Here is a 23,345-nt window from a genome sequence, read left to right on the forward strand (position 1 = left end):
AGGATAAGTAGTTTTGAAACAATTATAATAACCGTTAGAATGTGCGAAGCATCTAGATGAATAGCATGGAAGCTAGAAGTAGTGAAGGAAGTTGACAAGAAAAAACGTCTCATACTAAACCTAAAACAAATCAAATGAAACTTATCTTCAATTATCTTATACTTCTTAGCAATACCTCTTACTCTCTTAACAATTATATTTCTTAGTGTAATTAGATCATTCATTATTTAATGTAATTGACTTTTACAGTCTTTAGTGTAATCCGTAGCAATAATCAAATAACTGTTAAGCTTTGGTTGTAATTTAAATTTACGCTCATACACTGAATTCAGTTTAAATATCAAGCAACATACTACGATCATGAAGGCATTCTATAACTGATTGTAAGATTTATTATTATTTGTATTGAAAAGTCGTTTCATACAAAAGACAAAAGTATAACTCATTTACAGAAGATGTACCATATTCTCTTAATATCATATGATCATTTTAACACATTGCACGAGTGGCTGAATATATGACTAATTTTACTTGATCTTAGTCGCATATTATATATATGTCTATCTTAGTGCTTAGGGTCATAGTTATTTTGTTTGAAATGAGCTGCATATTCAATTCGGGCACCCCTTTATCTATCGTGTGAAAAACGAACAAATTGGGAACATAGAAAAACTTAACATATCACATTTTTCTTGCTTTAATATTTCAATATTTTCTCGAGAAAAACAGTAAAAAATTAAGAAATTTGTTATATAAGTATATGTTTATCTATTAAATTTATTTAATAATTAATTGAAAATAAATATTTTTTTACTTTTTGAGAGAATTTTCATATTATTTATAAAAACCTTAAAATTTGAAAATCTCCAGAAAATTTTCTATGCCCAAAATTTGCCAGGAACGAGATTTGTCACTTTTCACATTAGCATACGTACAAATCTTGTTCTTGATAATTTCGTAACAGTAAAATTTCTTTTGAGATCATTTAAAACATGAGGTTTTTCTTAGGGATATTATTAGAAATCTGGTCAAAAGTAATATATATATATATATATAAAAGAGTAAATCAATTTAAAATTAAATATATATTACGATAACAAATTTCATAAAGTTTTTACTATATTTTCCGTTAATATTGCTATAAAATGCGACATTTTAAAATCTTGTGATACTTTTAAATATTATGATAATATCGTTTATTTTATTTTTCGCGATATTATTGTGAGATTTTAAACATCACGAACCGTATTTGTCACCTTAACCTTGGTGTCACACTGCATGCTAGGGAGTATTTCTCGGACGGACGCGGATTTCCTGTTAGGTGGGACCCACCATGATATTTGTGAGAAATCCACCCCGTCCATCCGTTTTTTTCACTCGTTTTAGTACCTAAGCCAAAAACTGATACAGATCCAAAACTAATGTCGGCCACACACGACAGGAAAATGTGGGGAGGGAAATGCTTACTGTTGAAACCTTCCCGGTGCCACCGTGGTGTTTTTATAAAATCCCAACCGTTCATAATGTCATTCCTACTAGGATGAATTCAAAAAACAAAAATATTACCCTGACCCAAGTATTCTGTGGCCCCTAGAATGTTTCAACGGTGGACGTTCAATCCCTACTGTTTTCTGTTGTGTGACCACTGCAGTTTTGGATCTGTCTCATTTTTGGGAAAATGGCTAATATAAACCGGAAAAATAATTGGACAGAGTGGATTTCTTACAAACATCACGGTGACCCAAAATAGCTTCCGACCGCAGGAACGGTCGGGATCGCAAGCAATCCGCGTCCTTTTTGGGCGACCCTTTCAAGTTCAAGCTTAGGCATATTTACCGTTTTGCCCTCAAATACAATGCGAAATCACCAGCCAATTAGATCGGCACAAACGCAAATATACAGGAAATGAAGGGGCATAGCTAGAAGAAAAAGCTCCAAGCCTTTTCATCTCATTTCACAGTTTCAATTCCCCGTTTATTCTTCTTCCGTAAGCATTTCTTTGTCAGATTTTTCTGGTAAGATCTTTTCTTAATTATTATTTTTACTATTAATCAATGCAATTCCTAATCATTTTTATTTTTGCAATTTTATTTTGTAATATCGGTATGTGTAGAAACATCCTTTATTAGAGGATCTCGTTCCTTCGTAGAGAAATTCATTGATAGGGGAATCTTTGATTAGGTACTTTTGAATGGATGGAGGATTTTTTATTTTTTTTAATTTTTTTATATAAATCATAGACAGTGGGGACTTGTAGATGAACGGTCTGGATCGTCGCATGGTGGGCCAGAAAGGGTGACCCAAAATCTGCCATTGTATATATGAGTGAAATTGGAGAGGGTTGGTTGTGTATTCATCAATCAGGGTGGGTAACAATTGTGCCTTTCTAATATGTTGCATTTTTCTGTTGATGAATTGTATGATCCTTGGCCCACTTTTTGGTGATCCAGACCGTTGATGTGATGGACCCGTTGTGATTGAACTTGGATTGTTGTTGAGGGAAATATTTTGGGCATTGCCCATATGTGGCAGGGCGCATCGTTGGGGTATGCATACGACTGTCGGAGAGATGATGCATTGCATCTTGACATCCTAACAATCAGGATCTTTGATATGATGGGCCCCGCTGTGGATGCATGATGCCCGAAAAATATGGTGGGCACTGTTGTCAATGATCATTGCCTTTGTCAAGGGCCTGTTTGGATTGTGAATCAAGGTTGTAATGTATTCTAAAAGTGCAATGATTACAAATTACGATTCCTATCTCCTGGAAAACAAGTACTTTGATTGACAATTCCCGTCTCTGGTAAAATCATAATGATGATACTTTTACATTATTGAAATGTCAATCAACAGAAAAAATATACTGATGTAAGTATTTTGATAAGAGATTTTCATTGCAATACAATATAAAATTGTAATGGTTACAAATTCATTTACCTGTCTCCTATTACATCCGCATTTGACTACCAAATTATGTGTTTAAACAGACATTGTATCATTGCATTTTTACAAATACATTATGGCCCTAATTCGCAACCCAAATAGTAGAAGCATGAAAATGCAAGAAAGGAATATGACAAAGATCCACATTCAATATAAAAAGGCCAGATATTACTAGATGGCTAGCATCTTCATCATGTAAGAGTGTGACAGTTTCAGTTACAGGCATTGTCTATGTAGGAGATGAATCTTGGGAGCTACATGGGTGTGGGTTACTTGCATAAAAAATTTTAAAACAGTAGAACTGTCCTCGAGTTGTTAAAATCCTTATTGCGCATTGAGCAGAGCAGGGATAGTTACTTACCAAGCACCTATAGTCATTTAAATTACCTAAATACCTTTATCTATTTTCTTGATCCATTCCCATGCCATTTTAAGACCATAATTCGCAACTATTTGAAGACTAAATGCAAGGGAATGTATACTCTCTAAGTAGACTTATGTATTTAAGAATTGAAAATTTTAGGGAAGAAGAGATTCAATTCAAATTTCCAAATTGAAAAAAATTTCACATTTTAAGAATAAATAGAAGATGAAAATGTTAGGTGATATTTTCTGAATGGGACTGCCCTGTCTCCTGACTCTCCCTTTGTCTTTTTAAACTCACTTCCTTGGGCCCTCTTTGCTTGGTGCCCCTTTGGCCAGTCTCTCTTGCCCGAGGCTCATATATGCACAATAGCTTGACGTGAGACAATGGTGTCAAGGCTTGCGACCTCACTTGTTGTCACTCTTCCAGAAGGACACCCCAGATTCTACTCCCTTATCGCCTTCATATGATGGTCATGATTGCATTAGACTGTAGTGGTGTAGCCAGTTACCATCAATTGCCTCTCAAGATGACCCCCTAGACCAGTCCATATCAACTGACCTGGATCTGACCATTTCCTGTTTGGAGTGCCTTGTCGTCTTGATTTGGCTGATTGCTGTCCCACCATTTCTACACCTTACTCAAACACTGCTACATCACCCATGGATGCCTCGATCGCACCCGCATTGTCTTTTATTGTTGCTTTCTGCATCTTCTTCAAGGGAGGAGATAGGATGAGATATTCACTGCCTGGCCAATGCAACCCTTTACCTACACATGCCCACCTGGCTCCAGCTCCACATCAACCACCCCACCTTTTACTCCTAGCCAGTGAAAACACCTGCATTCTATGCAGCTGATCCACCTAGGGAGGCGCCTCCTCTCTTCTCCTTTCATCAGCGCTGTTGGAATTGTTTGATCAACCCAAATTGACGGGCAAACTAGTGAGAATTATATGTGAGAAACACATCTTCAGTCGCATATATTTCGAGCCCGCCAACCATCACCTCTGTTGCATTCTCCAGCATCCCCTCTACCACCTCTCTGATGAGAGTTGGGAATGCCTCCTGTGGTAATGCAACAAGCTCTTAACTATCCCCATTGCTACAGTATGCAACCATCGTATGAATATCGCTTCTCTAATCTGTAGCACTTCCATGAAGGACTACCTTCACATCTAGGGGCGCCCAAAACCTTAATTGTGTATAAGAGAATGAGTGTCTCAGCCATAAAACACCAATCTGATAGCCATACTTGCAGCATTCCACAAAGATTTTCCATCACTGCCTGCACTACCAGTAACCACTAGCATCAAGATATCCTGACAGCTAGCCGGATCACAACCTCCACGATCCATGTCCTAAGGATTTGGAGAATGCAAACCAGCACAGCCAATAAGCCACAAATCCAGCTTTGTGCAGCCGGCGAGTCTCCTTGTCCCACCATGTGTTTCACAAATGGATCAGGGACATTCAATCCCTTGGCCTATGGATATGCATCTTTCACATGCTTCATTAGTCCCTCCATCTCTATCTCCAGTCCACTTTATAGGCCCCCACACATTCCATATACGCCCGTCCAATGGCAGCCTTGCTATCCAAACAACATCTTCCAAGGAAAACCGACTTCCGTTCCATTCAAGACGAAAGTTTGTGTTTTCAACACCCAGAAAGCCAACAGGCATCACAGTTGTACATTGAATTTCTTCACAGGGATGGTTGCCAAATGAATTGCCTAGTCCACCCTAGCCATCTCCAACTGCTCATCAAACCCTTCATATGCTAGAGCCTAAGGAATCCATTGTAACCATTGTGCCCCTTCGCCCTCCCAACTGGTGAAATCCACAAAAGACTTCTGACTTCCATAATAATGCTGGAGATGTTTAGCAAATTCCAGTAACACAAACCACTCAACCAACCCTAATCTTGGCAATCATATTTGACCCATTTCCATATAAATGAGAAACGAAAATACCAAAAACCCCTTCCAAGCCTTAACTATACTGCCATCACTACTTGCAGTCCAGGATTACCGCAAGAAGAGCCTTCGACCTTGATCTTAAACCATATGAGGCCAGGATTCTTCCAGCAATAACGATAAAATCGGCCAATATATCAGCTGATAGTATCGATATTGCGAACACTGAGAGGAATAAACCTAATTACGTGTAACTAGTGAATTTTTATCCGAAGACGGTCCAACATAATTTTTTGAAGCACTCCCTTCAAATACTAGCTTCAACAAGCTGATGATGTTTCTGATTCCAGTACCATGTGACACTTGTTTGCCGTAGATTTGCCATTATTCCCAGCTTTCCAAAAACTCCCTAATGAAGGAACAATGCACATAAGAGTTCGTAACTAAATTGTTAGCAGAACCTCTTGACAACCACCTATCAACACAGCTAAATGGAAAACAATGTCTTAAGTTTACACTAGGAAGATCCAAAAATAATTCCAAACCTGCTTTTCCAACTCATTTCCACATAGGAGATCATGAATGTTCTCAACTTAAGGTCTCCAAACAACATTGACATTTAGGGGGTGTTTGGATTGTAAGTTACTTTGGAGAAGCTACTTATGCCATAAGTAGCTTATCTTGGTTTCTACTTATTCAGTCGATAAGCATATTTGGTAACGAACATACTTATCAATAAAAAAGTAGAAAAACATGTTTGGTTTCCAACATCATAGGCAATTATCCCCCAAGTTTAACATGTTTGGTTTCCAACATCATAGGCAATTATCCCCCAAGTTTGTTTGGCTCCCCTCACATCCACCATCCATCATATGGGGCCAACCTTTGATGCGGACCATTCATCGTATGGGCCCCACCATTGATGTAGGCTGTCAATCATACCGGGCCCACCTTGGATGTGGACCATTCATTATTATGGCCCGACCTTTAATGTGCACCATTCATTATGTAGGGCCACCTTTGATGTTGGTCATCCATCAAGTGGGGCCTACCATCAATGTTATTGTACATAATGTGGGGCACACCTTGATGTGGACCATCCATAATGTGGGGCCCACCATTAATAATTGCCCATCATGTGGAGCCCACCTTTGATGTGGACTATACATCATATGGGCCCCCTTCAATGTTGGTTGCCCATCATGCAAGGCTCGCCTTAGATATGGGTCAGTCACCATTAGGGGCCAACCCTTGATGTGGACCGTCCATCATGTGGAACCCCTCAATATGGGCCAACCATCATGTGGGGCCCAACTTCAATGTACAATGCCCATCATGTCGAGCCCACCTTTGATGTGGACCATCCATTATGTAGGCCCCACCGTTGAAGTGGGTTGTCCATCATACCAGCCCGCTTTGGATGTGGGCTTTTTATCATTATAGGCCGACCTTTGATGTGGACCATCCATATGTAGGCCCACATTAATATGGGGCCATCTATCATGTAGGGCCCACCTTTTATGTGGACCGTCCATTGTGTGAGCCCCACCTTCAATGTGGACAGTCCACCACGTGGGGCCTCCTTTGTATGGACCGTGAGACAGCCTTCTTTGACATGTACTGTGAGAGAGAAGTAGAAAAGTCATAAGTTAAAAGGCTATAAAAAAATTACTTATTAAGATAAGTAGCTTTTGACAAGATAAGTAGCTTTTAACACATAAGTTACTTTTACATTGTTACTTACTAAACTAACTTAAGTAGAATAAGTAACTTAATTACTTAACAGTTAACACAAGTTAAAAAGTAACTTATTTGGTGGTATCCAAATGGCCCCTTAGAAGCCATATAAATCCCTCTTCTTTAGTATTCTCGTTAGAAGTAATCCAACCAAACATAGCCTTTCATATGAATATAGAAGCATTTAGGGCCTGTTTGGATACCACCAAATAAGTTAATTTTTCTACTTCAATAGTAGATAAGTAAGATTTTTTTTTTTTTTTTTTTTTTTTGTCAGCTTGTTAGTGCACCCCACTGTCTGTTCACACTTCACTGTTAGCCACCCCCACTAGGGATTGATGCTAAGACCTTAGTGTTGAAACGAGGCATCTTTCACTTGGTCTACCACTTAAGCTATGGATTAGGGTGTGTAGATAAGTAAGTTTGGTTTATAATTAGTTATAAGTAACTTTTTTACGTTAAAGTATTTAATCACTTAAATTAATATTTTTTTAGCTTTTCTACTTTTCATAAGTTGTTGAAGAGAGACATCAAGAGAGAAGAAAGAGAGGAGAAGTTGACAAGTATGTTGTTTACCAAATATATCTTCTTAATAAGTAGAAACTAAGATAAGTTACTTGTAACATAAGTAACTTATCTTAAGCAAGTTAAGATCCAAACGGGCCCTAAAAGACAGGAAACATAATTGTCCAAATAGCAAACTTTCCGACCTTCTAAACTATGCTCTACACAACAACAGTTCATTTTCTTCAAACAATAAAACTCTTGCACCATTAACAATGCTCGAGAGAGATTCTCTACATCTATAGCCAAGGCTGAATAAATATCCTTATGTCAATCGGTCCCTAATCTAAGGGATTCACCAATTCCAATTCAGAGGACCCTAGGGTAAGAAAATGAGCAAATAAATTGAAAGTAATGCAATCTAGGGTTAGGGTCAGAGAGAATAGGTATGATAGGAGTAAAATAGGCAGAAATCTAAACCTAGAGATAGTCCCCGCGCGTGGACAGCGAGCCGGGCCTGACGCACGTGCGAGGGGCTTGGTTGCACGTGCGAGGGGGTCCCACACCTGGAAACCGCCTCCTTGGTTCTGCTTAGCCATGGGGGCTTCAAAACCTCCAAGTTTCGTGGCGATCCGACATGCGGTCTGTGCGTGGTGCTCTGCCGAAGTTTAAGCCCTCCTGCAGGGCCAGATTTCAGAATTTTGCTGAAGAGAAGAAACTTGCTGCAATGAAGGACAAATTTGTAGCGCAGATGATTGTAGGAGATGAGAAGGGTGAATGGTAGAAGATGAGAGCGAATCGGGATAGATGTGGCTTCGCACTACGGTAGTTAGCTCTTCAAAGAAGGGAAGACTTCGAACCCAATTAGGTTTTTATAACTCGGAAAGGAGCAGGAAAATGCAGCAATTTTTATTAATTTTCATTGAAAAAAAAGAGCCTACAAGGGGTGCCTATTTATAAGAAAACCCTATACCCCAAAACTCGCGTCATGTGCGTAACCTATTACTTGGGGATGAAGTAAACACAAATAATAATTAATCAAAGTAATCTAAACCGTCCATGATATTCTAAATAACATTAATAAGCAAAATCTAAAATATGAGACTAATCAGACTAGCGGGCCACAATCATGAGAACCCATGATGGGCTTTATTTGACTATTGGGCCCACTCCAATGAACCAAAACTCAGTCTTCTAACTAGGGGGCCCTCCCTGGAGTCGTCAACGATCCAGATCAACGGTGGGGCCCTCCTCCTCCTTGCGTACGTGCGGGGGGAGGGTGCATGTGCGCGAGATGTCCCCATCACAATCCAAACGCCCCCTTAAAGAATAAACTTGTGCCAAACCTGTTTATACCATGAATGACCCTGACCGGACATGATCAACCATGTAGAAGTGGGATGCCCAATATTTCGAGAAGGCATAAATTTGCAGCACTACAGGTGAAATGCACCTTTTGGAAATCTAAGTTGTTGATCTAGTGGGTCCTCTCATGGGATGGACCTTTCTCCATCTCCTCCAAGGAAATAGAAACAGGTACGTATCACCCATTGTCCATGTTTCTTCCATAAACGATAGAGGGCGATGTGTGGCGATACAACAGTGCAGTTGTGGGGCTAGGATGATAAATGACCTGTATCACCAAAGGTGGGCCCACCTTGATGTGGAAACTGCCGGATCAATAACCCACTTTATACATTTCGACTGGGCTGAAAAAACTGCCTGATCAAGTATTGTATATTTCCTCTTTTTTCTTGTTCTATATGCTTCTCTTGATTATCTTTTTGACAAGAAATGCCAAAAACCTAAAAATCTGTGTCAACATTTCGCAAAGGAATTATAATTTTCATTCTCTAGGAACTTATTTCAATTATTTCATATCATTTGAATTTAGCAATTGCTTACTTGTAGATGATGTAATGGTTTATGGTTGTGATTGCACATGGAAAACCAACACTTTTGCTATTGTAGCCAATACATAGTAGACTAGTCTGAGTGCGATATGTCGGGTACTGAGGTTGATGGATCTGAAGGCCCAGAAAATGAGGAAAATGCCATGCCTACATCTCAAGAAGAGGTAATATGCATTCTTTTTCTTTGAATTGTAATCGTGTGGCAGTTTATGCCCGTTGCTGTTGATTTTTTTTAGGGTCTGTTTAGGTGGGCAATCCTGCAAAAGGGATTAATTCTAATCCCATCCAATTTCGGCGGCCCATGTGCATCAACTCAATTAGCAGTTTTTTTTTTTTTTTGTGGGGGGCGCGCTTAATTTCAGCCAAGCAGAGCAAAGCACCGCTTTTGTGCGGTGAATCCTACATGGAGGGCATTGGGCACACCAAAATCAGGATTAGACTTAATCCCGATTTGCGGGATCCTCAGTTTTCGTATTATGTTTATTTAAGTGATTTACCTATTCTCAGTTTATTGTTAGTTCTTATTCAAGTTCAACAGGTTCTTAAAATGAGGAAATACAGAGTTGTATTGAGCATCTGCTCTGCCTGATATATTGTACATTTGACACCCATCTTTTGGCTATTCAAACCGTTCATGTGGCAGGCAACAGGATGGGAGTTTCTCCAAAAATTTCCCCACTTTGATCATCTTAACCATCCTATTAAACTGTTAAATGCAGATTGTTGGCTGTAATCGTCCATTTCAATTGAGAGAAACTATATGTTTCTCAACCTAAGCTATGTACAATATCATCAGGGTCTCAGTTTCTACAAGTCAGTCCATGGTTCATTGATCCAAAGATTGGTCTCTCTCGCCCCACTATAGGCAGACCATGTGGCAAAACTGTTCTTGATAGGAGTCGATTCTAGCATTTGAATTTGGTTACCTGCAAATAGACTGCTAAGATGAAAAATCCAGCATCAGTCCACACTCAAATGGAAGAAGACCTGAGGTGGGTAGCTATTATTATTTGATCTGGGTGGCATCCATTGTGATGCCGAGCAGACCAATTGGACATTGAATCATCAGCCCTAGATGTACAAGCTAAAAAACAGTTTTTCCATCCCTCGCACTTGGGACCTCTTCCAGTCAGATAATCTAGGATCATCTGATTCTGAAAGGTGGACCTTGCCTGTACCATTGCTGGGTCAAACAAAACAAGAAAAAAAAAACATTTCTTTTGATCAACCATCATATAACCTCTTCAAAAATTAGTGATATCTGTGATCTTGTCTTATGTAGGAGGAAATGATCAAGAAGAAGTACGGAGGACTTGTACCGAAGAAACCACCACTCATTTCCAAGGTTACAATTCTTGTATTTATGATCACCAATGCCCTCCACATCATACATTTTAACCATAGGATCTTCTATATTTTCTGTTATATGCATATCAATGAGTAGATTCTAAATTCTAATATTACCATTTTCTGTAATTAGGACCATGAACGGGCTTACTTTGATTCTGCTGATTGGGCACTGAGAAAGGTATTTATATCTCTTTATTTTTCCATGTAAGATGCCTCCAAACAAGACTAACAGATTTCGAGCTTCAAGTGAGCTTCGAGTATGTTCTACTTCAGTTCAATGCCTAATGTATTTGTCTGAAGGTCCATTCCCCAAGAAGTTACACCTATTTGACAATCCTATCCATTCTAAGGATGTGAATTGCTTGCAACCAGGATGACGCGGCCCAATGACAAAGCATCATATGCACATTTAGATGTGGAGCCCATAGTGAAAAAAGCACATTAGAGAAAGAAAGAAAAAGGCCAACCAGAGTTTCTTTTACTGTCCATTTCTTTTCTTAAATATCCTCCAAACCAAGGGTTAGGATTTTCTAATCAATGTGAATTTTGGCATGTCTTGTCCAACATGGGGCCTACTTGGTTATTAAAACGCAGATTGTATGCATATTTCTCAGAAGTTGAGCAAAAGAAAGTGGCCCATCATTCTGACTTTTCTCTAATGCATTTGGATGTCTTAACAGCAAGGAGCACCTGCAGATGGGAAGCCCAAAGAACCAGAGGAACTTCCACCAAAATTGCAGGTACTGATGGAGTTGTATGGCCTTGAGCTGATTATGCACAATATCCTTGAGCCTTCAGTTTGGACAAGCAAACCCCACCTCTCAATGATCCAGACCATTGACCTAATGGTCCGTGAAATGGATGGACCATACCCAAGAATCTCGTCGTTTTTTTTTTTTTTTTTTTCCTTTTTCTTTTTAACTTTTGGGGCGTGCTCTAGTAAGTACTAGTACCACCATAACCTTACAGTGGTACTGGCTAGATGTGGGGCCCGCATGATGTGTTCACACCATCAAACCCATCCATCAGATGTATAACCTCAAAAAACCCAGAAGGCCAATAATCAGGGAGAGAACATCCACCCTTGAATTTCACATGGGCAAAACCCAAGTCATAAAACAGCCTAAGTTTTGGCCTGACCCTTCACCCGGCATGGATTAAGGTTATGAACTGACTGGATTTCATGTATGCAACAATATAGGCCCCCACTATAATCAATGACAAGCGTTCCCTCTCAACACATTCCATGTACTATGCCCCACCCAAGTTTTGATTAGGCTGAATTTTAGGGGATGGGGGTTTTCCGAGGTGACACACCTGATGGTCAGGTTGGATCCCTTGAACAGATGCATGGGCCCCAAATCTGGCTGGTACCTCTGTAAGGTTACGCTGGTGCCAGTACTACTAGAGCAGGCAGGCCCCTTTGCTTTTTTCTCTGCATTCAATCGATCTGTTCCAAAAGAAGGCATGGTAATACTGTGCATATTCTTAGCTTAAGATTGTCTAATTCCTCATGTTCGATGTAATTGCTTCTACTTTTGTTAACACGTGTACCATGCCGGCACAGACACAAAGTTACAACCTAAATTCACATGGCTTATTCTTGGGCCAGGATATGTTCTGTCAGTCCCACCTTGTGAATGGCTTAGATCACATGTATATGTCTAGCCAGGATAGGTTCTGTTAGTCCTGCATGATGAATAGCTTGGATCATGTGTTTGTGTTATATCTCCGAAACCAATGGAATGTCCTTGTTTTGTGTATTATATCTCTGACACCAATGGAATGTCCCTGTTTCGTGTAATATACATTCATGTCTATATAACTTGATATATGTATATATGCCTGCATGCATGTATGCAAGTTCACTCATGCGTGTAACAACTCATGTGCCGAATCAACTAGCCTCGAAAATGGACGGCCCTGAAGCGCATGACTTATACCCGGCCAACTGGATGATTGACATATGCTGATGACTAGGAGGGCACAGCAGCTGCCCTAAAAGCTGGGGCGCTAGCCAATGCCAAGCAGCCACCTGTTCTGTGCGGATCTTGGCGATAGTAGAAAATATTCAAAAACAAAAGAAGAAGGAGAAGAAGAAGAAGACGAAGAAAAGTGCCCTTGTGTGTGCTTGCATAACTTGCAATTTTGAGTATGCATCCATGTGTTTATCATTGTGGTGATTCTCATGTCTTATGTTTATTTGGTTGTTTAGCCCACTCAAAACCAGCAAGCACGCCCTAGGCGATCTCCTTACGCTCCAACAGACGGTGAAGGTTCGTCGGGGTGATTAAATTTCCATTTCAAAGATATTTATTTTCTCTGTTATTATTTTGTCACCAACTCGTCCCCATACTTTTTCTTTCCCTGCTCAGATGGAGGCAACGCTTCAGAGGACCCGAATGGCAACGAGTAATTTGTCTGTTTTGGCATATTGCTGATGATTATTCTGATACTCTGAATGTGATTCTTTCTTTCATTTTTTTTTTTTTTCTTCTTTTTTCTTCCATGAATAAGCAATGCAAAGGAATTTGCATTTCCTATGAACCATTGTGTGTGCCAACTTCTCTAAACTCGTATATATTTCTCGTTCATTCCATTTACCAAAAACACATTTAGGTTAGCTTTAGAATACCTGGTTTGTGTTGGAGATTGCATTGCTTGCCCTTGTATTCAGCATTAGTTTAAAAACTCAAAAACTCAACTTGATATCCAGTCGGATAGGGTGGACTCAAAAGACTCTATTTGGCTTGATACTTAAATGTTTATATGTTTCTACTATAGACAAGCTACACAATATCTCCTGTTGGTTATGCCCCCAGTGTCCTACCACAGCCTACCTACCACAGTGCATGTGTCAGAGGGAGGGAAGATAATGATTTAATGGAAAAAAAATGTGAGTAGAAGGAATGGCTTGAATTGTTTGATTGGTATGGCCTTCCAACTATGGGCCATTTTTCAGGTGTCTGTATCAGAGTTCAACGTTTCCCCATCCAGGAAATTTTTGGAGAATGGTCCAATAGGGGCCAGCTACACAAATCTTGTTAGGAAATTTCACGTATTTAATAATGTATCTATAAACACTTAGATCTCTAGATTCGAAAATGAAAAATACTAAGTAAAAAAAAAAAAAAAAAAGCAGTATTGATGAAATTTTGGTATTAATGGTGAAATAGACAATGGAAGTTCCAAAAACAAGAAGAATCTTTTAGAGGGATAAAAGTGAGATTCTCATTATAAACCACCCATATAAGATATTTCTTTTATTCCATATAAAGCTATAGAGAAAAGCTTTGAAAAATATAAAAACTTTGAATTTTTTTTAACGAAGAATAATTTTAATTTAGTGTAATCATAAAATTGCCAAAGTACACAAAACATTCACTAATGGGTATCTCTTCCTTCAATGGAAGTAAGTTTCAAGTATATTAATTGTCATTGCAAGCATTCATCAAATATACATATGATATTTAAAATATCAATTTAAAACCTGAATTACTGAGTCAACCCTACCACCTTGACATTATGTCGAGTTGGATTTTCATGTTTTTGAGCTATGCTAACAACTTGTTGATGAAGAAATTATTCATATCAAATTACCTACTTTCAACCGTGTATATGCTTGCATTGCATCATAAATGTTTCTTGCAATTAGCGCATCAAGTGGTGAGCTCAAAGCTTGTCGAGTTGCACGAGCAAGGAAAAATGGCATTGTTGGTTTCCAATAGGCTGTAACTGGGACTCCTTTGGATGCACTTGTAATGTAATAGATTTAATTATGACATGTAGCCAACAATATAAGGTGTCCATCTACTCCATCTAGTGGCAGAAAAGAAGTTCATAATGTAAGATAAACCCAAAAACTAAATCACTTGTACTCATACTAGCAAAAAGAAATCCATAATTTAAGATAATCATGAAAAATGGTTAATTTCAACATTTAGAAGCTTGTTGCATAAATATTAAAAAAGTAAACAATTGAAGGTAATTCAATTCATGCAAGTTTCATGCTTAAAAAGAAGGGAAATAGCAAAAACTATTGGTTGGAGTAGGATATAAAATCCTGCTTACTCCTGATAATCGTGCAAGTGCATCTTCACACTAGGGTATTGGCTGGTAAGTTTGAACATGCATCCGTGCACATATTAACAAATAAATAAATAAAACCGCATTCGTGTGTGCTTGCATAACGTGCAAGTTTGAACATGCATTATCAGTGTGGGGGTTCTCATGTCTAATGTTTATATGGTTGTTTAACCCACTCGAAACCAACAAGCGTGCCTTAGGTAATCTCCTTAACGTTCCAACAGATGGTGAAGGTTTGTGGGGTGATTAAATTGCCATTTTAAAGATGTTGTTTTCTCAATTGTTGTTTTCTCACTAACTTATCACCACTCTTTTTTTTTTTCCACTCTCAAATGGAGGCAACTTTAGAGGACCCAACGAGTAATTGGTCCGTTTTGGCATATGATACTCTTGATTGTGAATTTTTTTTCCTTTTTCTCCATGAATAAACAATACAAAGGATTTTGCATTTCCTATCATAGGGATCCACTGCCAGTGTGCCAACTTCTCTAAACTCATATTTATTTTCCATTCTTTCCATTTTCACTAAACACAAGCGAGTGCTTGCTCTCATTTTTAGTGAGTTTAAAAACTCAAAAACTCAACTCGATATCCAATTGAATAAGGTGGACTTGAAGACTCTACTCAACTCAATACTTAAACAATTAAATTATAAATAACATTTAACTAAGAGAGATGTTCCAGTGCTTTCAGAGGACTATAAGGGTTGTTTGGCAAGGTCAATTGGTGTGAATTAGAAAAAGTAAGGTTATTGGGTTGGTGTGAATTAGTGTGAAATGGAATCAGTGGTAAATGGAAAATTGCTTTTAGGTGGTTTTGAAATCACTCTGTTTTGCTGTGAATTGGTGTGAATATGTGGCAGATAGAAAGATGCTTTCTTTTAAAAGACAAGAAAGTCGTACGAGTAACAGAGGTGTCACTAAGGGCCTATTTGGATACTACCAAATAAGTAACTTTTTTAACTTACGTTAAGTTAGTAAGTTACTTTTCTTAAATAAGTTAGTTTGGTTATTAAACTTAAACAAGTAGCTTTAAAAAAAAAAAAAAAAAAAAAAAAAACTTATTTTATCAGTTAGTTTTTACTTCTTTTCAACTTCCTAAAGTAACTTATATTCTTCATTTTCGGTATCATGATAACTTATGAAATTATTTAAGAGAATGTGCTCTATGTGGCCATGTGCTCCTTCTAAGTTCATGAGATTGGAAAACCATCCAAGGAATTTGTAAATGAGCAAGTGGGCTCCACATGATGATGGCTCGTATCGAGGTGACCAATGTAATGGACGATCCACATCAAAGGTCTGCCCCTAATGATGAATGACCCACATCCAAGGCAAGCTCCGCATGATGGTTGAAGGTGGGGCCCACATGATAGGCAACCTACATCAAAGGTGGGCTCTACATGATGGACAATTAATAATGGTGGGCTCCACATGATGGACAATCCATATCAAGCCTAATGATGAGTGGCCCATATCCAAGGCGGGTCTTGCATGATGGACAACCTACATCAAAGGTGGGCCTACATGATGGATGGTCCATATTAAAGGTGGGCTCCACATGATGGGCAATGAATATTGAAGATGGGCCCTACATGATCGACACTAACATTGATGGTGGGCCCCGTATGATGGATCACTAACATCAAAGGTAAGCCCTACCTAATGAATCTTGCACATTAAAGGTCGGCCCCAATGATGAATGGCTTACAATCAAGGTGGGCCCTGCATGATGGATGGCCCACATCAAAGGTTGGCCCCACATGATGGACAACGGATGTGAGGGGAACCACACAGACTTTTGGAATAATTAATTATGATGTTGGAAAACAAATATGCTTTTCTACTTTTTGGATGATAAGTATGTTGTTTGTCAAATATACTTATCTTATGATTAAGTAAAAACCAAGATAAGCTACTTACGGCATAAGTCACTTATGATCCAAACACCCCATAAGTTACTAATCTGCCATACACGTGGCATGCTAATTACACTGTCGAACAATTTTATTATCGACTACATCACTAAAATCATAGAATGATCTAAACTTCGGCCATGTAATAAATGGTTAAAAAACATTAGCATGTCACATTGTCTGAGATTCTTATGTTGTTGGCCCACCTAAGGCTTGAAATTTCCTCATTTTTTGTCAAAATACATATTTCAATGGGTTGATTATAATCATCGTCAAATGTCACAAATGTATATTAGTTTGGGGCATTAAAGCTGATTTACCTAATCAAATTCAGGTTCATGTGCATATGCTATAGAATTCCTAATGCATTCTAATAATCTTCCATGCAAATATCACAATGATCTGACCAATATTGATGCATTTGATCATGGTCCTAAATGAAAGATCCGTTGGATTATCCCATCAGTATAATTTATGTATGATAGGCTGCAAATGTGTCCTAAGCTTAATGGACGGTTCCGATCCATTGAATGGACCTTCCAATGCTCTTTTTGTTCCCATCCATTCTTAGCCATTTCCTTTCAAACTCATGTTAGATTTGGGTCTGGTACATTCACTTGGGTTCCCATCATTTGCTATGAATTTGCCGCTTGGTGGCCATTGAATAGTTTGAGCCCAGATTTTCAATGGCTAGATCTGGACCCATCCAAGGTGGGTCCTATCCGATGATTGGTTTAGGATTTGGCAGGTCTAAGAAAAGCCAAGTCCCTGATAAGGCATCAAAGGTGGAAATCATCGACGTTTTATTTCTTTAGCTTTTTATCGCCGAATTAGTGAATATTAATGAGGACTTACGTAATCCTAATATAGGGTATATATGTGGGTTCCTACTTCTCATGGTCCATAATAAAATATGATTTGGATGGTCTGGATTGGTGTAGATGTATATAACTTGTATGGTGGATGAGTTGTCTAGAATAAAAAAATGGCGGCATCTATGCACCCTATTTCTCATTTGAATGTTTTTAATCTATCCTTAGATTATGTGGGCCACACATGTTTATAAATAAATAATTAAAAAAAAAGGACATTTGAGAAGAATCAAACCAATATTCTACGTTGGAAGATGAATGGGTTGCATGACTGTAGCCCAAACCTGACCTGAAAATCTTATATTGCGGATGCAAGGGCCAAGCCCGGCCCACGGGCAAAGTTCATAGGATGATGCCTGGCTCAATAGCTGGGTTGGATTCGTCAGGTGAGCCTGATACAAAGCCCAGGTGGGCCATAATGCGTTATTATTATTATTTTTAACGGGTTGATCTTTGTATGTGTCGTAAACATAAGGGTTATTACTTGATGAACGGATGGATTTCACATACAGTATATGGTGGGCCGAAACTTGCGGTGAACCTGACTCCATATCATCGTTCTCTTAGGTCTATCTGATTTCGATATGGAAAAGCTGCACAATATCCGCCGTTAGCTGTGGGGCCTCCCAATATCCCACCGCTTAACGTTAGGAAAGCATTGTTGTAAATAATTTCAAAAAAAATAGTAGATAATATTAAAAAAAAAAAATAGAAAATTAAATAATAAAATAAAGTTTAAAAAAAATGATTTATTTATTTGAGAAAATATGAATTATTTGTTTGAGTCCAGATGTGACTAAGTCACAAGCTTAATATGCCTCTTGTCATAAGTGCAATAAGGAATCTTGTACAGTTGGACTCCAAGATATAATGACAATGATCTGGTTCCAATGGTGCACTTGTTGTATATAGGTAAAATATCGAACTAGAGACTTATTTTAAAGAACCAAAGATACATTGCTGGTTTTGAATCTTGGACAGTTAGCTTTCAAGATACAGTGACCACTGTGACCAATCCCAATGGTGCATTTGTTGTGTGTGGGCAAGTAGAAGAAAGAAATCATTGGTTTTCAGTGAATGAATTTGGCAAAGGAACAGGTCTAGGTGCTTAAAATACTGTTTTAAATGAGTTAGGTCCAATTGGTTCAACTCAATTGGTCCAGACACCTCATTTCAACACTTGAGGTCTTGGTATCGATCCCTAGTAGGGGTGGCTAACATGGATTGTGTGTACCGACATGGGTGTGTACTAACAAGCTAACCACCCCATGGGTGTGTACTAACAAGCTAACACCCCCCCCCCCCAAAAAAAAAAAAAAAACCCTCAATTGGTGGGGCCACCCGAACAGACATGTGCCGATAAGTGTGTTCAGGTTAATAGCATAGACTCGCATTGGACCAAATTCATATGCTTCCAGAAGAATTCAAGCTCCCTGCGAACCTCTTTTCATATATACTTGATTTTTCTTTGATTCTTTTTAATATGGAACAAAAGAAATATGCTAAAATCAAAATACTTCAAGAAAAAAACATATAGAAAAATTTTAAATTTTGAAATAAAATTATTTTAAAATACAATGAGTATAACGATGATAGGACCCATGAACAGTAATTGTTTACATCATGCATTTTACACAGCTCCTAGGCCACTAAATATGTGGGGCCCATGTTGTAAATGTAAATCAAATCCAGTCATGAGGTGACAACCTTTACTGATGTCACCTGTATTGAACTGAAAATGCGGAAAAAAAAAAAACAATAAAAAGGGTAAAAAATAAGAAGGGCCACACCAATGGTTACATTGTAAAATTACTCCTGCAACCTCTACATTAATGATGTATGGCCCGCATGTGTTTTGGATTTGGCTGATTTTTACATTTTCACTTCAACCCAGTGAGTTGTATCTGATTAATGTGTTAAATGAAACATAAACACCATGGTGGCCCCATGTAAAGTCATGGTATTCCATTCCCATTGTTTCCTTTGGTGTGGCCCAGCTGAGTTATGGACTTGGCTGATTTTTAGCCCTAGGATTTAGAATCAAGGATGAAACCTGATGGATGGAATGGATTTACAAATCACCACCAAATATAATGCAAATAGCTTTGGACATTTTAACCTGGCAGTTAGTCTTTTTAACGTTGGTTAAGAGAGTTAGAGGTTGAGATTTTACCGCAAAATCACCATTGCTTGTTTCATATAGTGTGGTCCACTTGAGCTTTGGATTGCTTATTTTCGGACTCATGCCCTTAAATGAGCTGCCAAAATGGATGGATGGAGGATGGGCCCCACATGAGGTCCCCACGCAATCTGCCTCCAAGCTGGGTACAGGCAGCACCAGGGTTACTTTTACATGCATGCATAAAATCCACGCCGTGCATCACCGACCATCACGTATGTCAGACATCACCACTTTTTAGGCGTTGATACCAAAAATCATGTTGATTCAATATTCAAAGTGGGCCACCCAACAAAATTATACATAAATTAATGTGGTATGGCCCACCTATGTTTTGGAATACTTAAAATAGAGAGACAAAAGCAGCGTAGGAGCAAGAAGCTACGGCCATCAAGGAATGAACGGATGATGGGAAGAGAGAGGTATTAGACCAGAGGAGCAATTGGGCCTAACCTGCTGTCGAATCATTCGTTCCACTCCTATTCCCTCTTTTAGCCATTGTTAAGCTCTACATCAATGGCTGAGATGTTCAGCCGACTCCGGTCTGTAGGGTCCGGACGCCTACCAGTGAGCTAAAAAGGGAGGAGGAAAGAGGCCCCAGTGAACTATCATAATAAGTGAAGAAGTGTAACCTTCACGACCACTCCCCCTCTTCCACTCATCCCTAATTTGATTCAAAAGGTGATTGAATTGTGCTCATGGAAGGCATTTGAGCCTTGTTGGCAGCTTGGCATGACTTTTCTAGCTCCGGACTTATAGCTAATTGGGGGGAGGCTTTACAATGGGCTATTGGAGAAGAAGAGAGGAGGAAGATGGTTTTTTTTATACTTAGGAATATTATAAGTAGAATACTGTTTTATATTTTGAATTATGAATGTAGATGTTACAATGCTTTCAATTATTGGAAAGGGAGATTTCTTTTTTTATTGCCTCCCATGTACATGAAGTCCCTTTTATAGACTCTTGAGAAAGAATCTTTATACAAAAATAAATGTTCTACAACTTTCTATAAAGAGCATTAATTATTTAGAAAAATTTAAAGACACTTTTTAAACTAGATTAAGATGCTTTCTAGGTTTTTCTAACACTTTTTAGACATTTTTCAAATAATTTTTTTATTTTTTAAACTTATATTTTCAACATGGGCTCTATTACCTTAGTGGAGATGTAATTGATCCCATAGCTGCAAGACATCAGACCATTGTAGGGCCTTACCCTCTATAGGGATTGGAGGCTGAGTGGCATATTACCACTAGTGGATGAAGCTCGTATATAGTAAGACCTGCAATAGGTTGAGCGCTTTAAGGATCCACCCTGAGAATCAGCTATACATATTAGATCCAAACCCATAGACCCTCTCACACAGAGGAGTATGAGCACAAGTAATCTTATCACAGATTCATCGGCATATCATGGCTGGAGTAGCTTCAATAATATATCCATGCATTGTCGACTAAAACTTTTGACTTTTAAGAGCGCTCATTTAAGGCTTCATCACCCTTTAAGCTTTTTACTTCAACTGTAGGAAAGTAAAAAAGATGCTGACTGAATCTCAATAGAACAGGAAGAGGAGTTTTAAAAAAAAGTATGACCACCAAAAGTAACAACCACCTGGCCTTGGTCTCAACATCTTATTCTTTGGATAAGGAGAGATGGAGGAACATGAATGGAAGTCTACCAACAAACCAGCTTTATCATATTCCATATAATGCAGAGAACTAAGTGTAGGCGTTCTATCTGAACTGTTTTCTCCTACCCGAGTTATGGATTATCATTTTTTTTTTTTAGCTTTTATGGTTAAAATCATGCAGTGATGCTGATCAACGGTCTGGATCTAATGAAGTTCCACCCACGTAGCTCTCAGTTTTAGAGGAGCGGATTGGGTGTTACCCAGGTAACATTTTAGTGGGTGTTACCGGTACCGTGTTGCTCCCACTTGGATGAATGCGCTGTATATCCATGTCTCCATCTGTTTTTTTAGTTCATTTTAAGACCCTATCTCAAAAATTAAGCAGATCAAAATCTCCAGTAGTGTGGTCCACCCGAAAAGAGTGATAAACGAGCATTAAAAACCTTTTATAAGCTACAAAAGTTTTGGGTTAAGCTCTTTTTTTTTGCATATTCTTCTAGTCTAATTGACCTTATCAATAGCTGGGATGAAAATAAGCATTACAAATCTGCTCACAATGAACCGTGATAAGTTTTTTTTAATGGTGGGCATTCAACCACTGTTACCTGTTGTGGGGCCCAACTGAGATTTGGATCTGGTTACTAGAAAAAGGGCACGGATTAGGTACTACCCCCACCTGTTCGGAGTGTGTGTGTGTGTATATATATATATATATATATATATATATATATATATATATATAAACTCCTACAGCTGAAAATTTCTTAGAGATCACAAAAGTTTTGGATCAAGATGATATTTGTTTTTTCACTTCATCCAATCGTATGTAACCATATCAACAGGTTGGATGTAAAATAAACGATACGGTGGAACTTAAGAAGGTTTCAATGGTGGACGCCCTTAGTACCATTGTTTCCTTTGGTGTGGTCCATTTGAGGGTTAGATCTGCCTTACTTTTGGTCCATTACCATAAAATGATATGAAAAAGTGGATGGACAGTGTGGATAAAATTCATACGTCACGGTAGCAACTCAGTAGCGCTCGGAGCCTCCGCCACTCCCGAGCTCCGAACAGGCGGGGGTAGCACCCAATCCGCGCCCTTTTCCGGGGGTAGTACCGAACAAACGGATGCATTGCGTCGATATACAACACATCATCAAGGTGGGCCCCACGGTAAGGTTAACGCCCGCTATGGTAAAACCTGATCTGCTTTCCAGTTTTAGAAAGTAGGAAACCGATCGGCTACTCCGTATCCGCATGTACGTTCGCGCGGAATTGCGTGGCGACCCTGCCACGGGACGCGAGATTACTACGACGTTGTGGGGCCCACCATGATGTATGCATTGTATCTACACCGTCCATCCATTTGGAGAGATCATTTTTGGGCATAAACCAAAGATTGAGGCAGATGCAAAGCTAGTGGACCCACCACAGAAAATAATGCGGATTGAACGCCTACCATTGAAAGATTTTTGGGGGCCACAGAAGTTTTCGATCAAGCTGATATTTGTATTTTCCCTTCGTCCACGTCTGTATTAACTCATGAACAGGTTAGATCTCAAAAAAAATAAAGGTGGGCCCTATGAAGGTTTCAACGGTGGGTGTCACTGTTTTCTGTGGTGGGGTCCACTTTAGCTTTGGATCTCCCTCGTTGTTTGTCTCATGCCTTAAAATGATCTCTAAAAATGTATGGACGGTGTGGATACATGATATACATCATAGTGGGGCCCACAGAACTTGGTGACGTCACTTCAGTAGCGAATCTGGCTACTGACACTGTCAGTAGCTAATCCGCGTCAGCCGTGACGAGCCGACGTGGCGGGATTTGATTAGGCCACGTGGAAATCTGCGTTCCGTTGGTTACAATCCGACGTGGATGGAATCCACGTCACGTTCCTGCGCGAGGTACCGAGCGATTTCCGATGGTAACAG

At 39.0% G+C, this 23,345-nt stretch overlaps 1 protein-coding gene across 3 annotated transcripts; it reads left to right on the plus strand.

The window, feature by feature from the left end:
- The first annotated feature begins 1,891 nt into the window (after positions 1 to 1,891).
- Positions 1,892 to 13,345, plus strand: LOC131237770 (uncharacterized). Of its 3 annotated transcripts, none has more exons than XM_058235738.1 (7): positions 1,892 to 2,015; positions 9,440 to 9,545; positions 10,664 to 10,726; positions 10,862 to 10,909; positions 11,412 to 11,471; positions 12,947 to 13,007; positions 13,107 to 13,345. In XM_058235738.1, the coding sequence occupies exons 2-7, from the start codon at positions 9,471 to 9,473 to the stop codon at positions 13,145 to 13,147; spliced, it is 348 nt and encodes a 115-aa protein (XP_058091721.1). In that variant the 5' UTR covers positions 1,892 to 2,015; positions 9,440 to 9,470; the 3' UTR covers positions 13,148 to 13,345. The 3 variants fall into 3 exon arrangements, with proteins under 3 accessions (XP_058091721.1, XP_058091723.1, XP_058091722.1); XM_058235740.1 differs by lacking the exon at positions 1,892 to 2,015 and adding an exon at positions 2,160 to 2,181; XM_058235739.1 differs by lacking the exon at positions 1,892 to 2,015 and adding an exon at positions 2,233 to 2,365.
- Positions 13,346 to 23,345: the final 10,000 nt, after the last annotated feature.

This window comes from Magnolia sinica, chromosome 2 (genome assembly GCF_029962835.1).
Source record: "Magnolia sinica isolate HGM2019 chromosome 2, MsV1, whole genome shotgun sequence".
Classification (NCBI taxonomy): domain Eukaryota; kingdom Viridiplantae; phylum Streptophyta; class Magnoliopsida; order Magnoliales; family Magnoliaceae; genus Magnolia; species Magnolia sinica.